This window comes from Daphnia carinata, chromosome 1, assembly GCF_022539665.2.
Source record: "Daphnia carinata strain CSIRO-1 chromosome 1, CSIRO_AGI_Dcar_HiC_V3, whole genome shotgun sequence".
NCBI lineage: Eukaryota > Metazoa > Arthropoda > Branchiopoda > Diplostraca > Daphniidae > Daphnia > Daphnia carinata.
The window spans coordinates 845,883-867,229 of NC_081331.1; the positions used below are offsets into that span (position 1 = coordinate 845,883).

General features: G+C 40.8%; 11 protein-coding genes across 11 annotated transcripts; 2 read left to right on the forward strand and 9 right to left on the reverse strand.

Moving 5' to 3' along the window:
• Positions 1-225: 225 nt before the first annotated feature.
• On the reverse strand, positions 226-1,012 carry LOC130691937 (uncharacterized). Its single transcript, XM_057514981.2, has 2 exons — positions 587-1,012; positions 226-508 (listed from the first exon to the last, which is right to left on the reverse strand). The coding sequence occupies exons 1-2, from the start codon at positions 973-975 to the stop codon at positions 271-273; spliced, it is 627 nt and encodes a 208-aa protein (XP_057370964.1). The 5' UTR covers positions 976-1,012; the 3' UTR covers positions 226-270.
• A 1,097-nt stretch (positions 1,013-2,109) lies between these two features.
• LOC130691938 (uncharacterized) lies at positions 2,110-2,905 on the forward strand. The gene is made up of 2 exons (XM_057514982.2): positions 2,110-2,559; positions 2,631-2,905. The coding sequence occupies exons 1-2, from the start codon at positions 2,180-2,182 to the stop codon at positions 2,869-2,871; spliced, it is 621 nt and encodes a 206-aa protein (XP_057370965.1). The 5' UTR covers positions 2,110-2,179; the 3' UTR covers positions 2,872-2,905.
• A 970-nt stretch (positions 2,906-3,875) lies between these two features.
• On the reverse strand, positions 3,876-4,594 carry LOC132088572 (uncharacterized). Its single transcript, XM_059497557.1, has 2 exons — positions 4,211-4,594; positions 3,876-4,133 (listed from the first exon to the last, which is right to left on the reverse strand). The coding sequence occupies exons 1-2, from the start codon at positions 4,558-4,560 to the stop codon at positions 3,893-3,895; spliced, it is 591 nt and encodes a 196-aa protein (XP_059353540.1). The 5' UTR covers positions 4,561-4,594; the 3' UTR covers positions 3,876-3,892.
• A 454-nt stretch (positions 4,595-5,048) lies between these two features.
• Positions 5,049-5,932, reverse strand: LOC130691936 (uncharacterized). Its single transcript, XM_057514980.2, has 2 exons — positions 5,504-5,932; positions 5,049-5,419 (listed from the first exon to the last, which is right to left on the reverse strand). Exons 1-2 carry the CDS (start codon positions 5,884-5,886, stop codon positions 5,176-5,178), a joined length of 627 nt encoding a protein of 208 aa, XP_057370963.1. The 5' UTR covers positions 5,887-5,932; the 3' UTR covers positions 5,049-5,175.
• A 1,145-nt stretch (positions 5,933-7,077) lies between these two features.
• Positions 7,078-7,906, reverse strand: LOC130691939 (uncharacterized). The gene is made up of 2 exons (XM_057514983.1): positions 7,484-7,906; positions 7,078-7,419 (listed from the first exon to the last, which is right to left on the reverse strand). Exons 1-2 carry the CDS (start codon positions 7,840-7,842, stop codon positions 7,179-7,181), a joined length of 600 nt encoding a protein of 199 aa, XP_057370966.1. The 5' UTR covers positions 7,843-7,906; the 3' UTR covers positions 7,078-7,178.
• Positions 7,907-9,112: 1,206 nt separating this feature from the next.
• Positions 9,113-10,051, reverse strand: LOC130691942 (uncharacterized). The gene is made up of 2 exons (XM_057514985.2): positions 9,629-10,051; positions 9,113-9,520 (listed from the first exon to the last, which is right to left on the reverse strand). Exons 1-2 carry the CDS (start codon positions 9,982-9,984, stop codon positions 9,289-9,291), a joined length of 588 nt encoding a protein of 195 aa, XP_057370968.1. The 5' UTR covers positions 9,985-10,051; the 3' UTR covers positions 9,113-9,288.
• A 957-nt stretch (positions 10,052-11,008) lies between these two features.
• On the reverse strand, positions 11,009-12,085 carry LOC130691941 (uncharacterized). Its single transcript, XM_057514984.2, has 2 exons — positions 11,677-12,085; positions 11,009-11,619 (listed from the first exon to the last, which is right to left on the reverse strand). The coding sequence occupies exons 1-2, from the start codon at positions 12,024-12,026 to the stop codon at positions 11,379-11,381; spliced, it is 591 nt and encodes a 196-aa protein (XP_057370967.1). The 5' UTR covers positions 12,027-12,085; the 3' UTR covers positions 11,009-11,378.
• A 779-nt stretch (positions 12,086-12,864) lies between these two features.
• On the reverse strand, positions 12,865-13,805 carry LOC130691943 (uncharacterized). Its single transcript, XM_057514986.2, has 2 exons — positions 13,357-13,805; positions 12,865-13,292 (listed from the first exon to the last, which is right to left on the reverse strand). The coding sequence occupies exons 1-2, from the start codon at positions 13,704-13,706 to the stop codon at positions 13,061-13,063; spliced, it is 582 nt and encodes a 193-aa protein (XP_057370969.1). The 5' UTR covers positions 13,707-13,805; the 3' UTR covers positions 12,865-13,060.
• A 1,027-nt stretch (positions 13,806-14,832) lies between these two features.
• Positions 14,833-15,773, reverse strand: LOC130691945 (uncharacterized). The gene is made up of 2 exons (XM_057514989.2): positions 15,389-15,773; positions 14,833-15,326 (listed from the first exon to the last, which is right to left on the reverse strand). Exons 1-2 carry the CDS (start codon positions 15,706-15,708, stop codon positions 15,080-15,082), a joined length of 567 nt encoding a protein of 188 aa, XP_057370972.1. The 5' UTR covers positions 15,709-15,773; the 3' UTR covers positions 14,833-15,079.
• A 1,870-nt stretch (positions 15,774-17,643) lies between these two features.
• On the reverse strand, positions 17,644-18,584 carry LOC130691935 (uncharacterized). Its single transcript, XM_057514979.1, has 2 exons — positions 18,139-18,584; positions 17,644-18,074 (listed from the first exon to the last, which is right to left on the reverse strand). The coding sequence occupies exons 1-2, from the start codon at positions 18,510-18,512 to the stop codon at positions 17,819-17,821; spliced, it is 630 nt and encodes a 209-aa protein (XP_057370962.1). The 5' UTR covers positions 18,513-18,584; the 3' UTR covers positions 17,644-17,818.
• A 1,979-nt stretch (positions 18,585-20,563) lies between these two features.
• Positions 20,564-21,295, forward strand: LOC130691944 (baculoviral IAP repeat-containing protein 7-B-like). Its single transcript, XM_057514988.2, has 2 exons — positions 20,564-20,792; positions 20,886-21,295. The coding sequence occupies exons 1-2, from the start codon at positions 20,622-20,624 to the stop codon at positions 21,282-21,284; spliced, it is 570 nt and encodes a 189-aa protein (XP_057370971.1). The 5' UTR covers positions 20,564-20,621; the 3' UTR covers positions 21,285-21,295.
• Positions 21,296-21,347: the final 52 nt, after the last annotated feature.

The window sequence follows — 21,347 nt, forward strand, 5'->3', positions numbered from 1 at the left end:
AACTGAAATATCACACAATCTCCTAGATGCATTAAAGTGTATTCAGTGTGCCATGGCATAGCGAGATTTCATCACCAGCAAAAGGTGTGGCATAAAATAACATATTATTTATAGAACTCTTTGATGGATGTAAATACTTAGTCGATTAATAATGTTTTGGGAACTCGTTTGCTTTCGACGAGAGGCTGGATCGGGAATAAAGTTTTTACCAGATAATGCGGAGCATAATGTCAAGTAATCAGGGAAAATTTAAAGGTATTTGCGTAAAAATTATTTGCCCTGGGATCCGCACACCTGGAATCCCGTAGTGCTGATGCAAATAGCAGTCAACGTGCTAGTGCTAGTAGTTGTAGTGGTAGTCGTGATCGTTGACGTGCCAAAAGCTAAATATACACGGCCCTGGCCAGCAGGAGCGTCAAATCCAGGTTGGACAACGAATGGAACGGTCTGAACAGAGCTTTCTTTGGCTTCACGAATAGCCTCAGATTGAACAGGTTTATCATCAACTCTAAAATTAGAACAATAAAAAATTTGTTAACAACATATCAACTTATAGAAATAGCCAGTTGAAATAAAAGTATTTTACTTGTTAACAGATGGTAGGAAAACGTTGCCATCTTCGTTATCTTCTTCGTTTTCGTTGTAGAACAGCCCGCGTCCTTCCTTGTTTCCGCTGAGATGGAGACCACGACGACGTCGTCCGGAAGCAGTGCAAACGGAAAGACCACCCGTTGATGTCGTACATGTCGATACCGCAGTTGAAGTTGAGGTAATAGTCAATGTCTGAAGAGTCACCGACACAGTTTTGAAAATGAAACGGCCTTCATTTTTTTCTTCCTTGACGTCATATGAAGGTTCCGGACCCCCAGCGCGGAAGCTTTTCTCTAGGCCGTCGTTTTTGGAATCCTTTCCGGCTTCAGCGTACACACAAGATGCTACGGCCAATATCAATATGCTGGAAAACAAGAGTTGCATTTTCTGGGGCTTTTTGGATGCGGAGACTGATGGCAAGGCAAGTCGATGGCGTAATGCGTGAACATCTGGATGAAGTTTTCTATGTCGTTGGCTTTTATACTATTTTGAACGCTGTTCAGCCTGATCGTGGGTCAGAGCTTACTGATAGGTGATCTTATAGCTCCGAAATACAATTCTATACGCTGCGGGGTTAATGATGTTTTGATGAGATAACGGATAATTCTTTACCTCTATCGTACATACACATGCATTGAAAGGAATTAAAAATAGGGTGATACATAATTCCCGTTACATTCGATAAATTCTATTTCTGCGCATCAGTCAAGAGTTTCGTGTTCGCCTTTAAGTAACGTAACGTATTGCGCCGTTATCTCATAGTAATAGACTATTCCAAGTATAAAGGAATACCTTGAACGATTCCATCGCATTTATTCGTCTTGAATCAGCATAGTGTAGTCGACTTAGTGCTGCAGATTACGTTTCTTAAACGATGGATCTAGACTCATCAAGGATCTAGAAGAGCAGCGGGAGTGCAAGCAGGACCCGGAGAACTCGATGTGGCTCTTTTGAAAACGTGTTTGACATAGATGTAAAACGGCACAGTAGTTAACCAAACTATTACAGGCCTTTAACAAAAGAAGGCAGTTTTTTTTTAACGTGATTCTTTTCGATATCGGAGGCTACAGAGAAATGCTAGATAATTCGTGTTTCGCTACAAATCTCCAGCGCAAACTCCAGTGGACGTGCTAATCGCTGACAATTAAATCGATAGATAAAAAAAAACGGTAGCCATAAAATCGTTATCTCGAAATCATTATTTACCACCTAACCAGAATATTTTGATTGTATGAAGCTAAAGCCCAACCGTCTTTGTATTGCTTTGCTTGCGGGTAAGAAATGTAAAGTTTCTTGCAATGAAAGGGTTTCAAAACATTATGATTGATGGCGTGAGTATAATTCGTTAACATTACAAGTGGAGGACTTTGACACGTATCGCTAATATACATTCCTTTGTTTGCCACTGAAAATTCAAATATAACGTATGATCCCCTGGAGCAGCTGAATTCATACACGTCCCGATATTAGCAAGATGCAACATCCTCCAAAAATAAATCGGGTATATAAAGGAAGATGATAATTTTATCCGGCACTTCGACACAAGCTTGAGCTCATTGACGAAGAGAAAACAAACTGATAAAAAAAAATGCAGCTCGTTTTCGCTAGCGTATTCCTCGTTTCCTTCATTATTTATGCATCGGCTCAATACCAGCTAGATCCTAGCGAATACTACGTTGACACTCATTTCAGGAGCGGAAGCCCATCTTCATCTTTCGATGTCGCAGAGGCCGACGAACGTTTTATCAAGACGATATCATTGACTCTATCGACGACTACCATCACCACAACAACGACTTCGATGGCAACTTGTACCACATCCACTGGTGGCCTTTCCGTTTGCACAGCCTCCGGACGACGCCGTCGTGGTCTCCATCTCAGCCGAAACAAGGAAGGCCGTGGACTGTTCTACGCTGAGAATGAAGGCGAAAGCGAAGATGGAACCATCTTCTTGCCGTCGCCTATCAAGTATGAAGCTTTATCTTTCAATTGATATTTGATGTAAAAGAATTTATCCTAATAATTTTCTGTTACGGCAGGGAAGAGGTAAAGCAAATTCAACCGGAGATCGTCCCAACTCCTGAAGAAAACAAAGCGGCCAAGGCGATTCCGTTCGTCGTCGAGCCTGGATTCAGTGCTCCTTCTAGACAAAGTCGTGTTTTGGTGTATTTTGGCACGTCAACTACCACGACAACCACTACAACCACCAGCACATCGACGTTGACGGCCGTCTGCCGCAGCACCACCGGATATCCAGTGTGTGGATCCACCGGCAAATAGCTTGTTCGTTTGAAACGATATGCCTTTTCTTCGCTCGTTTCAAGAGGGCAAGATATTTATCTTATGTTACTCAAAGTTCTTAATTTGAATTTCTGGTTTATTTATCGTTGAATTTAAAATTTATTATTTCTTGAGTACACGTTGTAAAGTATTTAGTTAGAGGCCTCTGGTTATTCGTTTTGTGGTTATTGCTGTAGAAGCCGTTTCGTGCAACTCAATACACTTTGAAAGAATAACATGTTCGTTTAATTTGTTATTTCTCTACTTTATTACAGTTGATGTAAAATGAAACACCCAAAGCTTTTGGTTAAGGTCCTTCTAGGTTTAGGCAAATGATTTCATTCTGCAATCTTATACTCTTATCGTTTCTAAATTACATCTTTTATCCGCTGACTCTTTACCTTTAGGCAATGTTTTGCAACTTTATTGCCGGGAGTCTAGAAGCTCAATTATAAACGTATCAGCATATAATTGGTATCATTAACACACCTGTAATCATGCCACTTCTTTTTTCAGTCCCTATTACTTATATTTGTTTGAATTCATCTTGGATATGATAGAGCTTGGCTTTATGGAAATGTGCGGTCATTAACATTAAATATAAGAACTTGAAGGTCCAACTGAAGTACAATTTCGAAATCCTAGTTGATATTAGTTTTCCTGCGGTAACTATTATCGCCTTAATTGATCAAAAGCGATGGGCCATGTAACTTAATTGGAAATCCCTAAGTTTTGAAGACACTTTTATTAAAATTGTCTGCGTTATTTTCAAAGTGTATCTAATCATAAGATAGTGTTTTACAAAGCTTCGTGACGTCTGATTCCGTAATTAATGTTGACTTATCCAAAAGCGAACATATTAAGAAGGAACAGGTATAATGCATGATCAAATAATTTTATTACAAACTCTTAACAAACGTTAAATTTATAGATGTTAAATCTGAGTTAGTTAAATATCAGTGCACTGAACCATCATTCTTGGATAGCTCCCAATAAGCAAACCAATCAGCCAAGATATAATTTATTTGCCGGTGGATCCGCACAATTGGTATCCAGTGGTGCTGCGACAGGTGGCCGTCAACGTAGTAGTGGTAGTTGTGGTGGAGGTGGTCGTGACGGTCGAAGTGCCGAAATACAGCAATACGCGACCTTGTCCGGCCGGAGCATTGAATCCTGGTTGAACGACGAATGGAATAGGAGCGGCCTCTTTCCTGACTTGTCGGACAGGTACAACCTCAGACGATGTGGACTTTTCTTTAATTCTATTAGGTACAAAGTATTGATTAGTCATCTACAAACAATGAACTAACACAAGAAAAGCAAATTGTGATGTATTTACGTTTCAGGTAGAGGAAGAAAAATACTTCCGTCTTCGCTTTCTCCTTCATTTTCGTTGTAGAACAGTCCACGACCTTCCCTGTTTCCGCTAAGATGGAGACCACGACGGCGTCTTCCGGAAGCCGTGCAAACCGAAAGTCCACCTGTGGACGTGGTGCATGTTGTTACAGCGGACGTTGTCACGGTAACTGTCGTTGTTACAAATGTCAACGAGGCTGTTTTAATGAAACGCTCCTCAGCTTTGACTTGAATGGCATCAAAAGACGGATGAGGGTCGCTCGCTTGATATTGCGCAGAAGCGCAATAAACTGCTACGGCCAAGACCAAGAAGCTTTGCAAAGAATGTTGCATCTTTTTTTTTCCGTGTTGTATTGGTTGAAATTAAGCTGATAGGGAGTGACTTTCACGAAGTAAGTAAACAAGATATTGAGGGTGAACATTTGTCTTCCTTTATATACTTTAGTTGGCATACTTGGTAACGCCCAGCAACGGGAAAATGTGTTAACCGACTACCTCAGGGATCAAAAAATCATGTTTGATATTTCGGTGTTCTTTTTGTTTATATATTTGTAAATGAAACGACTCGTGGGGTTAGGTTAGGTTAGGGAACGACGATAAAAAAATTAGCAAGGTGTTGATAAAGAATTCCTGGACGTGATGGCCACTTAAGTCGCTCAACACTTTTTGGTAAGCGAAAAACTCACGCATTATTCGTTAGATAAAAATAATGTTAAATGAAATTGCTCATAATGTATGCTTGTTGAATATGTATTTAGCCCCACAGTCAATTAACAAAACGGATTACAGTAACAAACAGGTCAATGGCCGAGGCAGCTTTGATCAAATGGTTATTATGGATAAGTGTATCGATAAATACAACAAAGAATCATGTTTAAAACGCAACATCAAAAGGCAGAACGTTGGTTCAGGTAATTTAGCTTTTTTTGGAAAGGATTGGTTCGTGTTTTATTTTTTACCAGCAGAATTGCAAACCTGGAATCCGGTGGTGCTTATGCAAATGGCGGTGAGACTGGCGATAGATGTTACTGTGGTAGTGCTGGTAATGGTCGTCGTGGTAAAGGTGAATAACAACCGATTTTGCCGGGCAGGAGCTTCAAATCCGGGCTGTACGACATATGGGATCGGCTCAATCGACTCACGAACTTCACGAGCAGATTCAACTTCCTGTTGAATGGGTTGAACATCCACTCTGTGATAAGACAAACAAAAAGTTATAAAAACATATCATTTAATTTATACAAAACTTTAATCGAAGCGGTTAGATTTAATTTACTTGGGTAATGGCAGGAAAACGTTGCCATTTTCGTTATCTTCTTCATTTTCGTTGTAGAACAGTCCGCGTCCTTCCTTCTTTCCGCTAAGATGGAGACCACGACGACGTCGTCCGGAAGCTGTGCAAACGGAAAGACCAGCGGTGGAAGTCGTGCATGTTGTCACCGTAGTTGTGGTGGCGGTGATGGTCGACGTCTGGAGACTCAGCGTCACAGTTTTGAAGATGAATCGGCCTTCAGCTCTCGGTTGTATAGCGTAAGAGGATTCTGGACCACCCGCATTGAAAGTCTTTTCTTGATTGTTGTTATCGGATTCCGGTTGAGCTTCAGCATAAACGCACGCTGATACAGTCAATACCAACACACTTGCAAAGAGGAATTTCATTTTCGCAATTGTACTGGAACTTCTTTCAGAATTTCAGCGTCTTGACCGAGCCTGTATTTGGCCTTATATAGAATTTTATACGGTTTACATCGAATTTATATGTGGCTGTACATACATTTGGGTCCCTGCAGGGTTGATGATGTTTTGATAGGTCAAAAATCAGTAGGTATAATTTTATATTTCTATAGCCGATTGATGTAGCCTAGATCACTAAACAATGATCATTTGCTCATGCCCGCCTCTTCATTGTGCTTTCTCATTTTCGCCTATCGAAGTTGTATTGCGATCCATTGATGAAGAAATAGGCTAAGCCATACTCTAGTTTCTCCATTTGCTCGTTAACATACATTCTATGCCGGATGGCTTTCAGCTATTCATTCGGCCATTGCATTGTCGGCCAAATAAGTTCACCCGCTGCCAACTACCTAGGATTTTTCGGTTGGTCAAACCATCGGCAACATCATCGAGAAATTAGAATGAAACCTTAGTGCTAAAAAAAGGACATGGCACGTATGGATGAATTGGTGGATTTCTGTCATGTGGCACTATGCGAATGCCTCAGACTTCTTTCAACTTTGCCGTAGTTTCGTGGCAAAGTGCCATATATTTCGTGCCAGATGTCCATCAATCAAATAGAGTCACTTCATTACCTCATGTGGCTATAGTTTTTGGCCTCTACAACAGCGAGTGGATACCTAGCCGAAAGCAACTGTCCAGTTGGCAGCTACTGGGTACCAATCATGACAATTCAAGCTGTTCTTTGAACTCCTCTGGTTGTATAACATCTGTGATAAAAGGCAAATTTTTTTAACTATGGTTGATTCATAGGATGTTGACTATAAATTCAACAATTTCACTATCAGTACTTTATTACTCCTCTTTTTGTATCGCACAACACATTTTGGATAATACTTCGCAATTCTTTCTGTTGTTTTCATTGTTAGCATCAATCACTAACTTTTGAAAGGCTCATCGAACGCGCCGAAGTTTGTTGGCCAAAAATTCCATTTTCGTCATCCACTAGTTTATTTCAGTTAAGAATGAAGTAAAGCAAGGTTGATAAATACTTCCAGCAGGAGCCAAAAAATGTCGACTGTGAGTAATGACATTTACAAAAATAAAACCGAGAGAAACCTCATTGGAACCATTGTGTAAATCGTCGCCAAGCAAAATCGACGGTAAAAACCTTTATATTGAGCACGGTAAAAATTACCGATAAGAAAATAATGCAGAAAGCCGATAGAAGTTGGATTTTAGCACATAATAATATAATAATTTAAAGAACGTTCGAATTATTTTCCGTTTGAGCCGCAGACTTGGAAACCTGTGGTGCTCTGGCAAATGGCAGTCAGCGAAGTGACCGTTGTGGTGGTCGAGGTGGAAGTAGTTGTCACAGTGCTGAATGCCAAAAGGACGCGAGGTTGAGCTCCGGAAGGTGCGCTAAATCCGGGCTGGATGACGTAAGGAATCGCAACGGGAGCGCGTTCAACGCGAACAGATTCGGCTTTTGCGGCGGCGACTTCGGGCTCGGGTCTAGCAATTTCGAGTTGAAATATATTTGAAATTGGTAATTGAAAGAAATAAAAATGAAACTTACGACTTGACAGAAGGCAAAAAGATATTGCCATCTTCGTTGGCTTCTTCATTTTCATTGTAGAAGAGTCCACGGCCTTCCTTGTTTCCGCTGAGATGGAGACCACGACGGCGTCGGCCAGATGCTGTGCAGACGGAAAGGCCACCAGTGGACGTGGTGCATGTCGATGTCTTGGTCGTTGTAGTGTAAGTCGTTGAGGTCGAGAAGGTCAAAGTTACGGTGTAGAATGTGCGTCCGTCAGCCTCTACTGATGTTGACTGATCGAACGATGGTTGGGGATTGACTTGGGGTTCAGGATTGGCCTCAGCGTAGGCGACGGCAACAGCTCCCAAGACCAAAAGACAGGCAAATGTGAGACGCATTTTGAGCAAGAAGATAAATCAGACTAAGATCGAGTTGGAAGATCCAACAGAAATTGGTTGCAGTCGTCAGTTTACCGGTCTTTTATATGCGGCTCCTTCGGCAGCTTCGTACCGTGAGTCGAAAAAGAGTTGCCTCGCGGCCTGATGATTTTTTAATAGTTAGAAATTAGCTACTCGTAGAATTGTAGTATGTCGGTACTTACAGTATATTATGCTTACGTAATGCCTTTATTTTCATCCATATATTTGCTCGGTAGCGTTCGACGTCCTCGTTCACATTCTCGTTCATCGTACTATGAACTGCCAGTATGGTATGAATTCATTCATATTGCTCAGGGCTTTTGAATTGATCTTCGAAATATGTCACGAAATTAATATAATTCGTAGTCTGTGCTACGTCTCATCCGTCAATTGAACATCAGCGAGTTCTCGGTTTGAAATGTGCTGAAGCTAAAAACCAAGTCGTATCGTAGACCATTGTCCAGGTGTTGCTATTGCTGTGCTTCTGTTCAGTGCTAATGGGGATGTGTGAATTGATAATAGCCTCCAGCTGTATAGCTATTAGAAACATTCACATTTTGGTGCCACAGCAACGAGCTTTTCATCTAAAATATCTGATGCACTTAACCTAAATAGAGTGTAAATGGTCAATGAATGTATTAATGGGCAGTGTAAATATATTTGCTAGAAATACCTTTTTAGATAATCTGGGCCCAATTGCGAGAATCCATTGTTTTTTTACCTAATCGAAGCACATTTTTCAAATGAGATGGCCAGAGGTCAAGAAAAGCAAAAGATACGTGTCATTTGAAACCTTTAAGCGTTCAAGCGTTGTTCGGGACAAAATTATAGAAATTGTAGAAATAACCTTGACGAAATTCCCTGAAAGAAACGGAAATCAAGAAACAACCGAAAAGAACAGGTATTTTCTTACCCAGCCTTTGCAGCTTGGCAAACTGAATAGCAAGAGAATTAAGTGTGAAAAATGAAAATTTGCACCGACAAGGAACTGCCAACGTTTTCAATCTTCCATTAGTTCACGGACTCGTGAATGAACGATTGTCTAGGTACAGTCTTCTTCCAGAAGAAGGCGCTAGTAAATTAAACGGGTTACATATCAGTCACGCAGTATTCTAACCCAAAATCGGAAAAAGGACTAGACCTGGGCTGGAAGACGTCCTGCTTGTGTTCGTGCTTTGATTCAAAGGGCGATTTCTACTATTGGTCGTTGTTCTGATCGTAATAAAAAAACACTTGCCAACGTGTCATAAACGTGTAGAATTTTTTGTGATTGTATTTCTGTTTATTACAATTGAAACGGGGAATGAAGATGCAAAGGAATTCGAATTTTTTTTCATTTTCTTATTTTTATCTTATTAGAAACCAAGCCACCTGCGGTGCCGCAATTCGTTTGTGTACATTTGCAAAGTATTTAAAATGTGTTGCTTATTTTCCTGTAGTACCGCAAAGCGCAAAACCGGTGGTGCTGCTGCAAAACGCCGTCAAGCTGATGGTTGAGGTGGTGACGGTGTAAGATGTGAGTGTAGACGTCCCGAACGCTACCAAAAAGCGATTCACTGGGCTATCTTTTGGCAATTCGAAACCCGATTCAACGGTCAACGGGATCGCGGAATTGTCACTTGATTTAGACTGAACCTCATCAACGGGATTCTTTGAGCTAAGGCGATTCAAGAATTCAGAAATTAAATTGAATAAAATGCATTGCTTATGATGCAACAGAAATTAATGCACAAATTTTGAATAAAACAAGAAGGCATTGACTAACCCTGTGGCAGCAGGAAGAAAGGAGCTACCCTCTTTGTTCTGGATTTCTTCGTCGTTGTAAAAAAGACCACGACGATTGCGTCCCTGTGATGCGGCTTCATCGTAAAAGAGGCCGCGTCGACGACGACCGATGGTGCAGGTAGTCAGGGCGGCTGATGAGGTGGTGCAAGTGGTGGTACTGGTCAATGTGGAAGTGACGGTGGTACTCGTTTTGAGAACAGTAAATGTCGTGAAAGATAAACTGCCATTGTAGATGAAGATTCGGGAACTATTGGCTTCCGTAGTGCCGTGACTACCATTGACAAAGGAAGCGACGACGATGCTGAAGATCAGTGAAAAAAGAAACTCAAAACGCATTTTGATGTTTGAGATTTCAAATGGAGGCGTCTTCAGTGTTAAAGTGAGGCTCTGCCTTAACTCATTGCTGGGCACTATTTATACGGTCCAGCACAGCAGTTATGGGCTGATAGAGCCTAGTGGCTGGATTGGTCATCTACTGTCAGGAGTGAAGGTACCGGACTCCGAGAAAGGCAACATTTAAATGTCAATCAAACATTAGGTCGTTGCCAAACCAATTTCAAACGTTGATTAGTTTCCATCTTTTCGTTTACTTTTTTTGAGAAACACAACCAGGATCATCAACTCTACTTCGTTGTGTTAGTTGCATAAAGGTGAAATCTGAGGTCACGCCCATTTCTGTTTTGATCTTCTCCATCTAAACGAGCTGAAATCAAACGAAAATATTTGCATCCAAGCAGGTATATTTTTCCACGACCTAGGTAAATCCGTCAATCAAACCCCCCTCGTTTCAATTACTACAGGTCTGCGTGCGCTATTAACATTAGTCTAATACTACTAATACGATCGTTTCCTCTGATCTTTATTGCCGTTTATAACAGGTCGGTCTGTTGCTGTCTGTATGGTATTAGCTGATATGGCAATTCGTATGCGCATTCATATTTTAGATTACTTTTAGAAGAGTATGCATCATACATCTTGGGTCATTGTAGCTCGGGATAAGTAAAGGGTTTCTTGTATGTGTTGAAATCGGATAGTCGGCCACTATTGCGTCTAATTTAACGCTTGTTAAGTAAGCCACTTTAGTAGTAATGATTTTTTTCGGGTACGTTATCGATGATCAAACCATGTAGGTACCAACAAATCCATCTATATCATACATCCGCGATAGTTTGATCGCAAACATTAGATTACGGATTGTAAAAGAAAAGCTAATGTTTCATTCGCTATTACTCACGAACGGAACGTTCGGTTCCGCTTTATTTTGAGTAATACGAACTATTACTCTTTCCGTTATTCTCTCTACCTGACCTAATAAACTGATGGATTTATCTTTCAAATCACTTTAATCGGACGTCAATCATTGTGTTGCTGCTAAAATGTGTAATTCAATGAGAAGAAGAGACATGGATATCGAGCGGATAAATAGATCAGTACTCCTTTAGTACAATTACAATTTCACTATCACATTATTCGTGAACATTTCCTCATCAACAACAAGTGGTAATTCAAAGACGTAAGCCCTAAATAGAAATGTATTTCAGGATAGTGCTTTCTTGTGACGGTTAAGATTGAGAACTTGGAATGTACTGTAGGGAAAATAGGGAGCAACAAACTGGGAGTTCTGGAAGAATAGTTCTTGTAACACGGGATATAATGTGATTTGTTTATATTGACGGAAGAGTCTGACCAACGTGCTCAGCAGCTTGAGACCAGTACAGGCTCATTGCTTCTTATTTTCCTACATTTCCACAGAGCGCAAAGCCAGTGGTGCTACTGCAGAAGGCAGTCAAGCTGATGGTGCTCGATGTCAAGACGTAGCTGGTGATAGTCGATGTACCAAAAGCCAACAAGAATCGGTTGCCTTCTTGTCCGGCAGGCAGCGAGAAACCGGCCTGAACTTCCAACGGAATGAGTTCCTCATCAGCGGCGGCTGTTTTGAAAGCCGGAACTTCATTTACAGGATCGCTAGCCCTATTATAACACATGTTAACATAGATTTAGCAAATTAAAGAAAAAAAAGTGTTTTACTTTTTGTCCGTAGCAAGGAAAGTGCTGCCTTGTTTGTCTTCGACTTCCTCATCGTTGTAGAAAAGACCACGGCGATTGCGTCCCTGGGCTGTAGCTTCATCGTAGAAGAGGCCACGTCGACGACGACCGATGGTGCAGGTAGTCAGAGCGGCTGTTGAGGTGGTGCAAGTGGTGGTACTGGTCAATGTGGAAGTGACGGTAGTGCTTCTTTTGATTATGGTAAAGGTAGAAAATGAGATGGTGGCAGTGTTTGCGTTCAAGAGAAAACGATCTTTATCATCTTTCTTCTCTACCGTGGCATAGGCAGAAAGCACGGCAAAGGCCAACAAACAGATGATTTCAAAGCGCATCCTCGTAGAATCTAGGCAAAGAAAGCTGATGGAATCTATTAAGACTGATGGTAAACGGCGAGCAGTTACCAAGTATTTATACCAATGTGGATTGTGCCAACGACATCGTGATTTTTTGTTTGTTAATCATACACGGAAGACGCTTGAGGCGAATGGAAATGAAAGAAATCTTATTGGTTCTCCAAGATCTGTTGTTTGTTTGCAAGGCTATTACATGTCACATCGCTGATGTGTGATCGCTGATCCATCAACGCAACATCCTTAAGTCTACTTAGGGAGAATCTTATTTGGGAATACGTTCTTTGTGGAACCCATAATTGTTTTGACCTTTCATATTGTGTCGATTTATATTCTGGAACGTTTATAGATTTTTAATTTCAGGATGTCGTCGTCTGATATGCTTACCGAATATGTGTTTAAACGGACTTTGGCAATGCGAATGGATTCAGCAAAAATGATTTTCTCCATTTGCGAGTTATTAAACAATATATCCGCTACGTTATAGAAAAAGATAATCCTGAACTAAACTTATTCATGAAATTTACAAGGTGAAGGTTCTATAAGAAAACATTGAGGCGTCATAAACGTTATACATCGTGTTTACATGAAGGATGTATCACCCAATGTTGATACCCAATTACATCAAGTAAAATCTAATTCAAAATATGCAAGATTCAAAAAATTTGATTATAAAAGAACCTCAAGATCGCAAAATAAGCTCAACTACTTAAATACCCCACTGTTTATATCATTCCCAAGAACCATTATTCGTTTGCCATGTGGACAGATTTGCTTTACTTCGTGACTTGCAAATATACCATAAGTGAATAACAAAACATTCTATTTCATTGCTGCTTATCAATATTTATTTCAAGGTATTCACAGGAATAATCATGAACCCAATATGTTCACATACATGATGCGCGACGGTGTCTTTCCCTCTCGCTCGTTGAAACTAAAAGTAAAAAGGCCGGAATCGTTTTGATTTCGCGGGAATATTTCTGATACGCAGTAACACAAAGTGATATTAGAATTTATTTCCCAGGAGATCCGCAAAGTGCGAAGCCGGTTGTGCTACTGCAGAAGGCCGTCAAGCTGATGGTCGACGTGGTAAGGACCAAGCTGGTAACTGTGGACGTGCCGAAAGACAACAGGAAACGATTGGGTCCTACTGCTGGCAAATTGAAACCAGCCTCGATTTCCAAGGGGATCAGAGATGATTCATCGGCGCGAGTGTTGGCAACCTCAGCAACGGGGTTGCTGGACCTAGTTTTTTTAAATTCAACAATGATGAAAACAATAAAAAATATTCAGTATAATCTATACGTACTTCTTGTCAGTTGGGAGGAAAGCGCTGCCTTCCTTGGCGTCGGCTTCTTCGTCGTTGTAAAAGAGTCCACGACGACTACGGCCCTGGGACGCGGCCTCATCGTAGAACAGACCACGACGACGACGGCCGATGGTGCAAGTCGTCAGGGCGGCCGATGAGGTTGTGCATGTTGTAGTGGATGTAAAGGTGGAAGTGGTGGTCGTGGTTATTTTCAGCACGGTGAATGTAGTGAAAGAAAGGCTATTGGTGGCAATTAGAAATCGATCTTTATCGCTTTTAGGAGCTACGTCGGATGCGGCGTAAGCGCACACCACAGCCAAGACCAACAGACAAACAATTTCAAAACGCATTTTTATGAAATGAAATGCTTGTCGACTGGATGGCTTCAAGAGAGAATTGGCATTAGTGCACCAGTCACTTGCAGTCTATTTATATACAATTTAACTAAGCGCTTTTTCGATGATGTTCGTGTATTGTTATCTCCTCCTTATACCCCGATGGCTGAAGTTAAGAAGGCTTTCAAGAACAGTGATTGGCTCACCAAACATGTGTGCTTTCTAAGTCTGTCATGCATCAACATTTTAAATCTATGACAACTTAGACTTGGCCTTTTAAGTTGGCCAATACTGCAACTCTGAAATAAGAGAGTACACCAGGTAAACAGATACGCCCGTTTATTTCAGATTTAGGAAGCCGTTTAATACAAGACAAGAAACGTAATGAATTATTCGAGCTTCAATTGGAACATAGCAGGCCTTACCAAGTTGGTTTTGATCGGAAATCGTTCTACCATGTACTAATGGGTATACTATCACGTTGATGTATTTTGACTGAACTAGAACCCCTCCCCCCCTCCCCAACCTCTTTCATAAACGAAACAAGTCATACTTTTTTAGCGAAAAATGGGGCTTGAAATCGAATGAATCCATCCGTTGTTGCGAAAATTAAACGCCACTTTCGGGAATGTGATTAATTTTTATGTCAATTAAGCTGTTTTTGAATAAAACGGAATTAAAGTTGCTTTACTGCAATAACTTGAATTGAAATAATTTGAAAACTATAAGTATCACGTGAAAACGAAATCGGTTTTCGTGATCATCAGAAAATTTTGAATAGTAAGCATGCATCATTTACAATACGAATATTTTAGCAAAAAATTACATAAGCCCGACTTTTTAAGCCCGACTTTTCAAGCCCAATTTTTTAAGCCCGACTTTTCAGGCCCAAATTTTTAAGCCCGACTTTTTGTATTTAAAAAAATGATTACGAATAAAATCGAACTGCTTCTGCTTAAGCGTTTTTGAATAAAACAGAACTGAAGCGGCTTTATTATAACCTCTTTGAATTTGAATGACTCGGATTCGGATGCTCTGGAACCATAAAGCTGCCCATCGTAAGTAGCATGTGGCTGTCTATCACTTGCTACTTGATGGTTGAAATTTTTGAACTGTACATTCACACGAATAGGAAAATGAATTGCTGCTCAACTGTATATTCAAGTTCAACTGAAATATTTGATGGGATAAATACTCCCGCGATGTCTTACAGAGCAAAAACATGCCAGGAATAGGGAAAACGTTTTACAAACAAACATTCAATTACATATGACTCTTTTAGTCACGTATAAGAGAAGCAATAATCTATCTGGGAAACATTGCCAACATGTGATATACAGTATGTCATGGCGAATTCGTCCAAAAAAAGGTCTATGTTGTCAATCTTCTTATTTGCCAGATGTGGCGCAAAGACTGAAGCTAGTTGTGCTGGCGCACGTAGCTGTCAACGAGCGTGTTGAGACCGATGTAGCCGTGGTGGTAATTGTGCTCGTTCCGTATGCCAGCTTGAAACGAGGAGTTCCGGATGGTGTGACGAAGCCTTCCGGAAGGCTGAAACCGGACTGGACAACTAATGGAACAGATTTGCTTTCATCTGTGGTCACCTTGGAAGCAGGCTCAGCAGGCTCAGCAGCTCTAACAGAGAAGAAAGACATTAATCATTGTAATTCATTAAAAACCACAGCTATAATTTTTACCTCTTAACTGGGGCACTGATGGCCTCAGGTTCGTCATCGTTGTAGAAGAGACCACGGCGGGCACGGCCTTGGTTCTCAGCCTCATCGTAGAAGAGACCACGACGACGGCGACCAGCGGAGCAGGTGTTAAGCGCGGCTGTTGAAGTGGTGCAAGTGGTGGTAGAGCCAATGGTGGTAGTAGAGGTAACAGTGGAAAGGATGACGGTGAAGGTGCTCAAGAAAATGCGGGCATCAGTGGCCGTATCCTTTTTGGGCGGATCGGCAGCTTGGATGGCGACAATGCAAGCCAGCAAGAGAATGCAGCAAACTTTAAGACTCATTCTGTGCTTTGATTATTGGAATGTATTTGAATGTTGTTGCGAGCTGAGCTGCTTGTTGATACAATTTGCTGATATGACTGAGTATTTATACCAAATGCATAGCACCAAACCCTGCTCTTCTACCTCGTCGATGTCACTTATCAACCCTGGAACAAATCGCTTGCGGCTTCCAGGGCTCTTAACTCCTCTGTTGGCTCAGGTCGTTTTCGTAGACTGGTCCATCTAACACATTTGGCCTTTTGAATCGTATACGTCATTAATACACTGGCCATAGTTGAAATTAACGGGGTGGGATTATTCAAGGTAGCCGTTTCATAAAAAGTTTGTCCGTATCGCCAATGTTTCTAATTTTATACTTGTATACTACTACCGATGTTTAATATTGTGTTGATTGCAGCCTGTCTGAATTTAGAGAACAGTTGCGGTTGCTGTGGTTTTCTTACCGCATAACTAGTCGTGTAGCGCATCGCTTATGATAACATGTCGTGACAACTTTGATGATGTCATTGTGTGGCTCCTAAGATATTAAGGAAATCATATGTTCAATGCATGATCTGAAGTATCATTATCAAAGTTGATTGTCAGGTATTCACTGTATCCCTTCATGTAAATAGCATAAATGGTAAATTGAGACTTGTGGTATAATTGCGATGCCGAAAGGATGGTATAGATATAAACCAACTGATTATACAGCAAAATATGATGTAGCATGCTTCCTTTCCTTTTTCCTTGCTCCTTTCTTAAACAACAGTTTCAAAAACAACCACTTTAATTAGTCCATTTGCTGAGGCGTTCAAAGGCAAAAGTCTAAAAAGATCTATCGGTGGCCAGTAGCAAGCGAATATCCAATAAGTAAAGAGCAAAACGCAAAAGAGGTTTGTTATACAATTAATCCCTGGCTACTTTTGGCCGATCGTCAAGTAATGCTACACATTTGTGGCACACATTTTAATTTCTCTTTACCTTCCTCAACTTCATTTTAAAGAGAATTCTTATGATGCTCAAAGTAGCATGACGACATGTTTGAGCATTTTGATGGATAGAAGAATGATTTTTAAGAAATCTTGCTAAATAACTTAGCAAACCATTTAGTCATATTTTTTGAGTAAACTTGGAAAAAGAAATGCACAGCAAGAGCAGGTCATTCATAACGTGCGTCTTCAGTTCTCTCTTGCTCTGGATCAACTAAAACGAAGAAATAAAACACAAGAAGGCCTCTCTGATCTTGTCTCCCTTCCAGCTATAAGCGCTTAACAAAACGCCACGTCGTTTAAGAAACGAGAGATTTTGATGGTTCAGATATAAGGGCACGTAATTGGACTGCCAAGCAAGGTTAGCTGTCACGCACGAAACCTTATCAACTGACATGCCCTTGACACTACTCAGCCAGGAAATTCGACTTTACAGAAATGTTTAGTCGTGAGCGTTTCACGATCATTCTTCAAATATATTTCGAAACGAGTAGCAATTGGTTTGTAGTCTCATTTCCATTAAAAATCTAATTTAGCTTGTCGGCTGTGTAGTAACAGTCTGTTCGAAGTTCCATTAGCCTATCATTCGTAAGTGAAATCAAATGGCACAAGACATTCGTAAAACTAATTAATTTGAGCCTTCATATAAACAGAGGCCAAGGGGAAACGTTAAGAGAAAATCCTTGGTGCTGCTACTTTCAGAGAATATGGTCCGCTTCTGCGTAATATTTCTGTCAAGAAGATTAACAAGGGCAAATAATCTACGACATTAACCTTGATGCACTGAGAAACTGTGATAGACAGGTGAGACGTCCAGTCCTACGAATCGTTATGGTTTAAAGGACTCTAAGCTGATGTCATAGGACGTTGATGGAAGATCCGTCAGACTAGAAGACCCTGTAAACCAATTACTTGTAGATGAATAAGTTAATGCAAAGCATAAAGTTGTCTAGTCAAAATGATATATGAATGCGTAAAAGTGTATTAAAAATCAAAGTTCATTTTGTTGAACTTTTAAGGAATAAAAAGAACACATAAATATAAATCCGATAAGTTATTTTAATCGTAGAATTGAGCAGGAGAGAACTTGAGGTCATAAGATGTGAGGTAGGAGTTAATAAGCTTGAATTTTACGTTTTTTATGACGTGCAGGTTGAGAAACCAGTAGTGCTGCTACAGGTGGCAGTCAGCTTTGACGTAGAGGTAGAAGTCGATGTAACCGTCACAGTGGCCGTGCCAAATGCCAAGAAAATCCGACTAAGTGGCACAGCCGAATGAATATTATTGTAACCTAATTCAGGTGTATAATAAGCTCCGAATGTAGGTTGAATGGCATAGGGGATAGTGGGTTGCACTTCCATTTGTCTCGGGCTACGGATCGCTTCAGTCTCGGAGCTAAATGCAAACAACATTTTCATGTTTGGGTTAAGCATTTCGGTAATATAAATCAATTTCTTACGTATGCGATGCCAATGAAACGCTTCCATCTTCCACATCATCTTCTTTTTCTTCATAGAGGAGACCGCGAGGATTGCGGACGCCAAGCTCATCACGGCGTCTGCGTCCGGCCGTGCAAGTGCTAAGGGTCGTTGATGACGTTGTACAAGTGGTCACGGTTGTAGCGGTTGCGGTGACCGTTGTTGTCGACACCGTGTACGTGAACGTGGTAAAGAGTCCGCTGAAGAAGAAGCGGCTGTCTTGTTGTTGGCGATTCATCATGGGATAGCCGGGGAAAACATACGGACTGTTTGGATGCTGGTAGTGTTGAGCCTCTCCAAATGTCACGATGGCAATTAGGGCCACAATTAAACAGGACGATATAATCAGACGCATCTTTCAAAACAATAAAAAAAGGATGACTTGATGCTAAAAAGGAATTAATTTCAAACGGGATAGGAGCCAGGAAGCGACTGTACCTACTTGCGAGGGATGTTTCCACCTTTATATACTCCTGTAACCCCAACGTCAGGGTTGTTTTGGGGTTAGGGTAATTCTAATTACCTTCTGTAGACCTGATATTTTATCAAATATTTGTAAGAAAATCACGATTTTTACCTCATTTTTGAGTTACCAATGGCCAAAGGGCAATATATTCCATCAAAATCTAAAAAGACATCAAAAATCATTCTACTTCAACCCCCATCATTATTCATCATTCCGAAACCCTCTCCATCAACCCCTCAAATTCAGCCTCCTTTGATGAGGGTGAATGCCATGAATCTCTCGTCACGTTAAAACTGAATTTGTTGAAGACCTAGACGCTTCACGCTATCCAAGTCCGTCACGTATACTGCACCCTATATGATAGTTATAAAGCCACAATTCGATAAAGTTTTATTATAGAGAAAATCAGTAGGAATCATAGCCAACCAGCAATGAAACCATGTGCCCTCTATATGTTAGCCTTACTTTGCATTTTAGGCCACGCACAGATAACTCCCGAATGGCAAATATGCGGATGGCGCTGCTTTACTGGATACATTTAACGGAACCTGAAGGTTAAAACAGGGTGATATTATCTTGTGCCTCTAGTATGATTCGATTTTAATTTCATCCCTCTAGCAGCATCATTTTAAATCCTTTTTCATTGTTTCTATAGGCATTTTTGAGTTCATCGGTCTCTATTACGTGAGCAGGTATAGCCAGTAGGCTAAGGTGCAACAATAATTGACTTCCCTTTGATTGATTAGTTGGTTTCATGGCAGAAGCTAACTAGAAGGCCAATCTCATGTTGAGGGAGTGGCTGTTTCTTTTTGATTTTTCGAATACGCGTTCGACTCACATTCAAATAATTTCCTTCATTATGTGCCAAGTGGCAGACATGCGTATCAAGTGCGATGAACTTTAGAAACCCTTGGCTATCAATCAGTCGGCAATCAAAATGAGGGGGGGGGGGGCTTCCTACGGCATGTGCGGTGTATCAAGGCCAAGGCGATGAAAGATGTAGCATTAAGGTTGACTGGACGTAGTTATACCAACCATATCACTGACATCAAGCAGAAAGGCAAATTTTGATTACCTCTCCTCCCTGATCATGTTTGATTCTTTAGTTGAATCATAGCTGAGACACAAATCAAACTAGAAAATTTGCTTGTAATTTTATGCAATAGGTCAGGTTGCAAGCAATGCCTTCGAGCCGGACTACTTCGATAAGTGTATATGTTTTTTCTGGAATTTTCGAACTTTAAATTAAATAGGGCGGGCCAGCGGACATGGTTAATCTTTATGGACTTTTGCCCAGTCCGGAAGTGCAGTGAATCCAAGATGCATCATAAAACGTATCATAACTTCCTGACTCGCTATTGCCCAAAATAGTTCACGAGGGCATTAGTTTTTCTTTAACTTTACAGCTTTCCGTGTGCTCGAATGATACAGAATGCACTCCGATTTATTACTTTCATTGATTAATTTCCCTCCATACTTGTGTTTTATCGTCCATTGGCAACGTTTAAAAATGCAACTAGCAAAAGGAACACACATAAGGTCCTATCGCGATAGTTATTTGGGTATTATCGTCAAAGCCCAAAACTGACGGTTGCATTAGCATTTAATCTTTTACGCAAACTTATTGAGCACCAGGATTACCTTGAAGCTAAAGGCCTGTGAAAATCAGCAATCATTATGTGCCTACCCTGTATTACTTAGGATCGGAAAGATTAAGATATCTCTGGATTACATTTTATTGGAATGAAGGTCAAAAAGGATTGAATAAATATTAATCCTTTAATTCCCCATTCAGCTGGATTATGATAATAGCGTGGTTAAGGGATTTACGAGACATTGGAGAGGAGACATCCCCATTTTAAAATATGTGCAAAACAGTACGTCACAGATAATAAAATATCGATGAGAACTGGATCAGATGATCATTCGAACTTGATCTGCTGATACAACAAGTTGTCGTTTCCTCTTTGGCTGGCCTCACACGATCCTGTTTCCAAAATGGAAATCGCATCCTTTAGTGCTACGCAAAGTGTTATATGCAACAAACTCTCCAAAGTGGGACCAACCGGATCGGTAAGAGCTCTATCGCAAGTCGTCCTGAGAACAGCATCCGCTCGTTTAACCACGTTCCAGAGATGGGAAAGATCGCTGAGTTCTCCGTCGCCCCAGGTACGCATCAAAGCCACTTTAGCCGCAACACTCAAGATGTCCCGCACCCCTATATCACTATATTTTTATCAATTTCCTTGTCTTTATTGACAGGCCTTATCGATGGCAGGTTTTATCTACCGCGGATTGGCAGATCAGACTCAATGTATTTCATGCTTGATTGTCCTTTCACGATGGACGACGGAACACGATCCTGACTTTGAACATCGCAGACATTCTCCAGCATGCGAATTTGTGCTGAATAGACAAAGCGAATCCGCAAATCGTATACAATCCTCTTCAATTCGATCGCTGACATCTGTTAACAAGGATGTTAGCCAATTGTCAGAGGCTTCACTTTGTAAAATATGTTACACTCAAGACATGTCCATTCTTTTTCGTCCTTGCGGACATCTCCTGACTTGTAAAACATGTGCTGATCAGTTATCCAATTGCCCTATTTGCCGCTGTCCTATTTTCGAGACAATCCGTGCTTTTGTTTCTTTTGAATAAGTTTCATCATTTTCTTTGTATCTCTAGTCCAACGTTTACAACGAGCTTTGTCTTGAATTGCAC

Excerpts from the sequence above, each read along its gene's own strand:
- LOC130691937 (XM_057514981.2), bottom strand. The coding sequence starts at position 975 with ATGCAACTCTTGTTTTCCAGCATATTGATATTGGCCGTAGCATCTTGT. Across the intron at positions 509-586 it reads TTCCTACCATCTGTTAACAA|AGTTGATGATAAACCTGTTC; the intron begins GTAAAATACTTT and ends TTCTAATTTTAG.
- LOC130691938 (XM_057514982.2), top strand. The coding sequence starts at position 2,180 with ATGCAGCTCGTTTTCGCTAGCGTATTCCTCGTTTCCTTCATTATTTAT. Across the intron at positions 2,560-2,630 it reads TTCTTGCCGTCGCCTATCAA|GGAAGAGGTAAAGCAAATTC; the intron begins GTATGAAGCTTT and ends CTGTTACGGCAG.
- LOC132088572 (XM_059497557.1), bottom strand. The coding sequence starts at position 4,560 with ATGCAACATTCTTTGCAAAGCTTCTTGGTCTTGGCCGTAGCAGTTTAT. Across the intron at positions 4,134-4,210 it reads TTTCTTCCTCTACCTGAAAC|AATTAAAGAAAAGTCCACAT; the intron begins GTAAATACATCA and ends TGTACCTAATAG.
- LOC130691936 (XM_057514980.2), bottom strand. The coding sequence starts at position 5,886 with ATGAAATTCCTCTTTGCAAGTGTGTTGGTATTGACTGTATCAGCGTGC. Across the intron at positions 5,420-5,503 it reads GTTTTCCTGCCATTACCCAA|AGTGGATGTTCAACCCATTC; the intron begins GTAAATTAAATC and ends GTCTTATCACAG.
- LOC130691939 (XM_057514983.1), bottom strand. The coding sequence starts at position 7,842 with ATGCGTCTCACATTTGCCTGTCTTTTGGTCTTGGGAGCTGTTGCCGTC. Across the intron at positions 7,420-7,483 it reads TTTTTGCCTTCTGTCAAGTC|ACCCGAGCCCGAAGTCGCCG; the intron begins GTAAGTTTCATT and ends CGAAATTGCTAG.
- LOC130691942 (XM_057514985.2), bottom strand. The coding sequence starts at position 9,984 with ATGCGTTTTGAGTTTCTTTTTTCACTGATCTTCAGCATCGTCGTCGCT. Across the intron at positions 9,521-9,628 it reads TTTCTTCCTGCTGCCACAGG|CTCAAAGAATCCCGTTGATG; the intron begins GTTAGTCAATGC and ends GAATCGCCTTAG.
- LOC130691941 (XM_057514984.2), bottom strand. The coding sequence starts at position 12,026 with ATGCGCTTTGAAATCATCTGTTTGTTGGCCTTTGCCGTGCTTTCTGCC. Across the intron at positions 11,620-11,676 it reads TTCCTTGCTACGGACAAAAA|GGCTAGCGATCCTGTAAATG; the intron begins GTAAAACACTTT and ends GTGTTATAATAG.
- LOC130691943 (XM_057514986.2), bottom strand. The coding sequence starts at position 13,706 with ATGCGTTTTGAAATTGTTTGTCTGTTGGTCTTGGCTGTGGTGTGCGCT. Across the intron at positions 13,293-13,356 it reads TTCCTCCCAACTGACAAGAA|GTCCAGCAACCCCGTTGCTG; the intron begins GTACGTATAGAT and ends TAAAAAAACTAG.
- LOC130691945 (XM_057514989.2), bottom strand. The coding sequence starts at position 15,708 with ATGAGTCTTAAAGTTTGCTGCATTCTCTTGCTGGCTTGCATTGTCGCC. Across the intron at positions 15,327-15,388 it reads ATCAGTGCCCCAGTTAAGAG|AGCTGCTGAGCCTGCTGAGC; the intron begins GTAAAAATTATA and ends CTTCTCTGTTAG.
- LOC130691935 (XM_057514979.1), bottom strand. The coding sequence starts at position 18,512 with ATGCGTCTGATTATATCGTCCTGTTTAATTGTGGCCCTAATTGCCATC. Across the intron at positions 18,075-18,138 it reads GTTTCATTGGCATCGCATAC|CTCCGAGACTGAAGCGATCC; the intron begins GTAAGAAATTGA and ends GTTTGCATTTAG.
- LOC130691944 (XM_057514988.2), top strand. The coding sequence starts at position 20,622 with ATGGAAATCGCATCCTTTAGTGCTACGCAAAGTGTTATATGCAACAAA. Across the intron at positions 20,793-20,885 it reads TGAGTTCTCCGTCGCCCCAG|GCCTTATCGATGGCAGGTTT; the intron begins GTACGCATCAAA and ends CTTTATTGACAG.